The following is a 6,852-nucleotide window of genomic DNA, read 5'->3' as shown; positions in this document are numbered from 1 at the left end:
AGAAATAAAAAGAAAATTATTCTGCAATGCCTAAAAGATTGTTTTGCATTTGAAATGTTGCTGGAATGGGACTGTTGCTGTTCAAAACGCAGTGAAAACAGAAATCACAGCCCCCAGCCCTACCCTCTCCACTAACTGTGAAAGAAGAGTGAGACACAGAGATGACTATAGGCGAAGGTTATTTTGGACTGTTGTTTTAACCAATTTCACTGTTAGTTCACTGGCACAGACCGAAATGGAAAAAAACGTCCCTTTCTTTGGAGCAAGGCACAGCGAGCAGCTGGGAGACGCGACGCAGTTTCCAGGCAGAGGAACAGAAAGAAGGTAAAAGAGACAAATCTTGGGGCTTCGGTTTTCCTGGACCACCGCTTCGGAGGAAAATACAGCATAGAATGAAAGCAATTAGGTGACATTTGAACTTCCTGCCGGAGCAAATTTGGCCTGATTGCGAAAACTATAGAAAACGGACTTCTCGGTAACGCCAAGGCGGCGCCCGTGACTGGAGGGCGGCAGCGAGCCTTGGTCAGGACCAGGACGCGACCGGACCGAGTGCTCCCTGGTGCCGCCTCAACCCGGGCCGTTCTCTCCGGCCAGGGTCACCACTTCTCGGGCCAGAGTGGCGGCGGTGACGGTTGCTGGTGCGCCTGCAGCCCATCACAGTACCTTCGGTCTGCCTACCTTCCGAGACACATCCTCCAGTAAGCTCAGTGCCGGCCCGTGCTGGGGAAAACGCCAGAGGTTTCCCGAATGAAACAACTATAACAACTGGCCGACCCTCAGAGAGAAAGGAGCCCAGGAGCAGGGGACGGAAACGCTTCGGCCCTATCTGGCTGTCTCTGCGGCCCCAGGTCCCCCCCACCTCCTCACCTTGGTCTGTGATGGACCGGATCCCCAGGATGTCCGTCACTGAGTGAGAGGACGGCCAGGTCCTGGGCATGGCCATGGTGCTGGGGATCGCCGGAACCCCGGGAGGGGTGGACACCTTGGCTCCTGCAGCAGCGATGGGGCTGGGATAGGGGTAGATGTGGTTGTAGGGCAGAGCAGGCTGTGGGGGCGGCTGGTGCTGCTTGTAGGACTCGTAGTGACTCTGCTGAGAGAGGTTCCCGATTTTGTTCCGGAGGATGCGGCTGATGGAGCTGACCGACGGCACGTTGTACTTGTCACATACGCCATCGGCCAGCAGGCGATCCCGGATCTCCCAGGCGAAGATGCCCGGATCCCTTTGTTTGTAGGTCCGGATATGTTTTACCACCGTGGGAGTGGTGACCCGAGGCTTGCTGCCTCCGATAGCCCCCGGTAGGATGGAGCCGGTCTCGTTGTAGCGAGCCAGGATTTTGCTGACACAGCCGTGAGAAACGCGGAGCTGCCGGCTAATGTCGCACGGTCTGATACCCAGTTGTGCCAGTTCCACAATCCGCAACCTGATGGCATTGGGCAGGGGTCTCCCGTTGACAAACACCCCCCCGAGCTGGTTCACTTCCCCGAAGGCAGGTTCTGCAAGCAAATGCACAAACACAGCTGTCGGACATGGCGAATGGCACAGAAGGGGGCGTCTGAGCCGTTCCTCATCACAGACAGATGTCACAGGCAGGGACCCCCCGGTCACTCTATGCACAATTCCTTAAAACAGTGATATGTCCCCGAAATTGAAGGAGGGGAGATGGGAATAGATGTAAGGGGAGGAAAAAAAAAACAAAAAAGAAAAAAGAAAAAGTGAGGAAAAAAGAATAAAAGAAGGAAAGAAAGAAAATCCGTGGCAACAAATTTTGCAGCTCTCCGGACTGTGCATCATCTGGAATATTAAGGGAAAAAAAAAAAAAAAAAACCAACACATTCCAGAGATGAAAAACGAGATCGCCCCAACAGAAAAGTCGGTTTTATTACCACAGGAAAAAGGAACGCGAAGAGAACGAAAAGAAAAGAAAAACATTTTCGAAGACGTGGAGGAGGGGGAGGACGGAAAAGTAGTTGAGGAAATTCTTTTACATCTTGGGAGAGACGAGGGCAGCGCGGTGCTTCTAAATCGCGACTAACTTTTTAAAGATTGTCCCTGGTGCTGTTAGCGCCTCTCGCTTAACAGCACGATTACACTGGGCTGTAAAACAAACTTGCTAAAATGTTAACTACTACGATCAGTGTCAGGAATAATATACAACGTGTCACGGGCTCTAGCCATCCCCTCGGCTCCGATCCTGCTTCACACTCGCCTAATAACACTAATAACAAACCAAGTAGTCATTAGCTCTCTCTCTCCCCTGCCCCTGACCCTCAACGTGCTCTTACAACTTGTAGGAACACGAGCAAAGTCAATAAGGGAGCCGCGGCGGTGGCAGATGACGACGCATGGGCGCTCCCCCTCTCTTGACAGCACTTGAACCCTCCTGCGGCTCCCGGACACTTACCCATTCCTCTGAGCGGGGCACCTCGAGGGCGGCCCTAAATCCCAACGAATCCCTATGCCCGGCCACCGGCTCCCAGCCTCCTGCGCTCCCGGCTGCACTGGCCCCGAGCCTCTCTGATCTCCGCCGAGGAGAAAGCAGGGGCGTGAAGGTGTGGGGGGGGAATGGCTACAAGAAAATCTGCATCCCGACGAGAGAGCCTTGACTTCTGCATTTCAACCTCAGGGCAGCGTGGGCAGGACCGGCCTGGGCCGGGCCCGTGGCCCACCGCCCCCTCCGAGCCCGCCCCCGGGGGCGGCCCCACCGCTCAGCCGCCCTCCCAGTGGCCAGGGGAGATGACGGACAGCGCCGCGGCGGCGGCCCTTCCGCTCCCGCGCAGGGCGCTCGGCACCTGGGCCCGCCGCGCCGGGACGGCGGTTCCGCACCTGCGGTGGTGAGTTGCGCGGGAAGTGCCGCCAGCGTCGGGCAGAGCTGACGGGGGCTGGCCCCAGGGCAGGGCACTGCTCGGCCAGCGGGGACCAGGGGGGTTGGCAGGCAGCTCCGCGGGGCCGGGGCACGGTCGGCGAGCAGCGCAGCACCAGGCAGCCGTCGGACCGCTGCGCCGCTGTTCTGGCCCTTCTCCCGGAGAAAGCGGCTGGAGAGGGGGCTTCCTGGCTAACCGAGAGGTTCCCCTTTTCCCCGGCTGAAGCAGAGCGATGTCTTGACATACACGCGGTTTCCCCGCGTTGAGTTTGCAGACGCGGGAGAGTTCTTTCTCGTTTGTGGTAGTCTCGTTATAATAAACCACCTTTTCGCTAACGAATGTGTCATGGGAGGTGTACGAGAAGGCTGTGAGGGATGAGAATTGAGTCATTTTTTGTGGAAATCACAAACCAGTCGGGAGACGGAGCTGTATTTTATTTTGCCGTGGGAGGAGACGGGACGGGTCTTGTAGTGCCCGATACTAGGATGCTGGTGCTCTCCAGTCACTGCAGACCGACACGGGTCTGGTGCTCCCTGCCCAATGGAGACCGGCCCCGGTATTGTTTTCATCCCCACAGTAAATATTGCACTGAGCTTAACCGTAAAATGTCAACGCCTCGCAGCTGATTGCGACTTTATCAAAGGGACTTATATATATTAGCAATTAAAAGAAAAACAGACAAAGATGGCAGGAAATAAAGAATATGTGGGTCACGGCGTGTATGTGGAAGAAGTGTTTGCTTTGGCATTAGGTGTACGGATCGAGATCCCAGCTTGTGTGTGTGCCTCTTACATATGCCCCACTTATGTTGCACAAAGAGATCTTGGGCTTCCCAGCTCCAGCTAAGAATTTGTCATGTTCTTCTGTACTTTTTTTTTGCTGAGATTCGTCTTTGCTGCTTTGTTTTTTGGTTTTTTGGTTTGGTTTTGTTTTGTTTGTTTTTTTTTTAGTAGAGTCTCAAAGTACAGGCTCTCTACTTTAAATAAAACTTGAAAAGAAATAAGATGATGATGGGAAATATCGGCAAGTAAACCACCAAATTTATGTCGCTGGTGTGTATAGGCGTTGTATATTGATACAATATTTTAATTGAAATGTTGTAAGATATTTTTATGAAAAGAAATAACTGAGCTTGATTTCAGAACCTGCACATATCGCAATGATATATTGCATTCCTAACTATGAACAAATAGGATGTTACAGGAGATTTCCCAGAATTTGATGGCATGTTGCACGCATTTTGTGGTGAAAAGAAGACAATCGTGGTTCTTTTGCAGGTATCTCTTAGTTTGATCGGAATATCGGCGGAGACTTCTGTTTTCTCCACGCGGATTTAAAAACAAAACAAAAATCTGCACAAGAACGGCAACTTTTCTATTACAGCTTTGTATTTACTTCAGAAGCGTGAGTTGCCCTTTCAGAGTATCACACCAGTAAATTGTGGTGCTTTCTCAACCTAGATAAAATTACCTCTGGTAAAGCGGACACCCCTCATACCCGCGCAGATGCCACTGTCCGAAAGCGCTGGCATTCTGTGCAGGAGGTACTAGCAGGCATTTGCTGAAGCCGTAACTCCTTTCAGAGTTGTGAGATGACCTCCTTTGGCTATTTTTAAGGCAGGAGGCATTGAACTAGTGGGACTCGGATCCAGCCTTTAATTAAGTTATTTATGTACTTAAACAATGAAAGGGAGTGCGCGTCCGTAAAACTTCCGATCCTCTTTAACAGCGTATTTACCTCTTGTCGGGATCACAGACAAGGCTGCCTGCCCTGCAGGCGTGCCTTCCAAGCCCGGTGGGGCCTGGGTTGCCCGCCGCCCGCTCTGCCCTGCATGCTATGCCCGCCGCCCCGGCCACCCTGCACACGCGGGACTCCCGTCGCTCCTGCGCAGTCGAGCGGCGTGTGTCCGGGGGCCGTCTCCGGACGCCCGGATAGTGTAAGCCCGAATCCGTCGCTCCTGGACCCGCTTGACACTCCTAAAGCTCTCTCGGGGTTGCTGGGATGCTCGGGCGTGACCCTGCGCTGCTCTCCCACGCTGCCCGGGCAGCTTCTCTTCCCATCTATGCCTATTGTGTTCACAGTTGTGTCCTTTTCTCCCCCCTCCGCTGTGTCCTCCAACCTGTCTGTTCCCCCTCCTTTCCTCTCCCACCCCTCCACCCTCGAGCCCGCCTCTGATCTCCTGGATATTTGGTTTCTTTCCCTTTTTCAATGTGTGTTCCTGATGTGGTCCTGTCGGAAAAGCTCGTTTACTCTGCTCGGGTCTCCAGTGGTTTAAGGATAATGTTTATCAGAAGTGAACGTGCTCAACTTGTTTCCATTCAACTGCTGAGTGTGGGCTGAAATACCAAAGGTCACATCTACAGTGAGTCGGTAGAGGGCAGGGGGAGCCGAAAGGAATATGAAAACATTATAACATACAACAGCCTGTTGATCGCTTCTGACCTGTCTGGCAAAAAGATTAATTTTTTCAGGTAGGAAATCATTGAAGAATCGGAAGGGAAAGGCGGCAGGGAGAGGAGGGCCAGGGGCGCGGGTGGTCGGGGCTTCTCCACCCGGGAAAGGGCACGCGTCCCCAGGCAGGGGGGCTCGCTCTGAGAAGCGGGTCGCTCCGCCGGCGGCTGCCCTGGCACGCACCCGCGCCCTCACCACGGGGTCCCCCGGCTGGGAAAAGCAAAGTGGGAGTTGGGGGCGGGAGAACCTGCAAGAGATTCGAGCCGTGGTCAGATAGAAGCTGGGCTTCCACTCCCTGCCTTCCCCTTCGTGCCGAGAGGGACTGAGCGGCGCCGTCATGCACGACGCGGCCGGAGCCCCGGGTGCCGCCAGCCGGTGTCTTTCGGGGTCGCTGTCTCTGCCCGCATCCCCCGACACCGCGGCGTCGCAGAGGGGAGGCAGAGGTGCTCCCCCTCCTTTCCCTTCCCTCAAATCTGGCTCTCTCACCCTCTCTTCTCCACTAAACCGACTCGCGTGAGTTGCCCTCAGCAAATGGCCTGTACGGCGGCAGCAGCCCCAGTGCGCGGCCGGTACCGGCGACGCGGCGGCTGCCGGTCCTCGGCTCCCCGCGCCCATGAAGGCCTTCTCCGGCCTTTTCCAGGATCGAGGAGGCCGCCAGAGAGTGCCCAACCTCCCGGAGCTGGGAGCAGAGTCCCGACGCTGCGGTATCCCACCCCTCCGGCCGGGCTTCGGTGCGCCGCCGTGCTCACCTCGGCGTGTCCATCTCCTGCCTCTCGGAGCCGCATTCATGAGGCCTTTCTGTTGCTCGTTGCTCCCCAGATGCCTCCGCTCTTCCACTGTAGGAAGAAACCAGGCAAATCCAACGCGGCACACACCCCATCCCCTCTTTGAAGCTGCAGATTTTCACTGATTTTTTTTTTTTTTGAAGGAAGATAAACCCCTCTCCTTCCTCGATGGGGTGGGCTACTAATATGGCAGCGTATTTTGTAAGTAGAAGCGCCCCCTGATTCGTCCCAAAGGAAAAAGCCTCCCGCACCATGTATGTAGTCAGGTGGCCGAGTTTCTCGAGGTGTCGTAGGGAAGGTGTTGGGTCTGGGGGGCGGACAATGTGCGGCGGCCGGAGGGACTATCGCAGCTGCCCTGTCCTCCCCGCTCCCCAGCTCCTGCCGTGCGGCACAGAGCCACGAATTCCCCCATCCCTGAAAGCGATGGAGACAGTTAGGTGGGCAAAGAGCACCTTGGAGCTGTAGCAGGGGCGAGGGGGCAACGCAGTGGGAGTGTCGGAGGATCTTCTGGACGCTTCTGAAAGGCAGGCAGGGAAAAGCGGGCAGAGGCAGGCGGAAGGCTAGCGACAACTTTGGGTTATGTCTGGAGGTGACCCATCTTGGAGGGAAGGTGCTATGTGATGCGGAGAGAGATGAAACCCATGGAGCTTTTAGACGGGACTTTTATTTTGCACAGAGCTATTCCTGCACTCGGGTGTATAAAATCTCCCAGGATCACTCTCATTTTCTGCGAGGAACCAAACGCAGGATGAAG

The 6,852-nt window shown here is 55.0% G+C and overlaps 1 protein-coding gene across 1 annotated transcript in view; it reads right to left on the bottom strand.

The window, feature by feature from the left end:
* Positions 1-2,176, bottom strand: part of PAX9 (paired box 9) — an 18,749-nt gene extending 16,573 nt beyond the window's left edge. Inside the window, exons 1-2 of the mRNA XM_017829360.1 lie at positions 2,131-2,176; positions 868-1,494 (exon numbers count right to left, since the gene is read on the bottom strand). Coding sequence (XP_017684849.1) covers positions 868-1,494; positions 2,131-2,176 — 673 coding nt within the window. The remainder of the gene's footprint in view (positions 1-867; positions 1,495-2,130) is intronic.
* Between the last annotated feature and the right edge of the window lie 4,676 nt (positions 2,177-6,852).

Source organism: Lepidothrix coronata, unplaced genomic scaffold (genome assembly GCF_001604755.1).
Source record: "Lepidothrix coronata isolate B3197 unplaced genomic scaffold, Lepidothrix_coronata-1.0 Scaffold164, whole genome shotgun sequence".
NCBI lineage: Eukaryota > Metazoa > Chordata > Aves > Passeriformes > Pipridae > Lepidothrix > Lepidothrix coronata.
The sequence above is the reverse complement of the archived record's forward strand: the minus strand, read 5'-3'. Positions and strand labels throughout refer to the sequence as shown.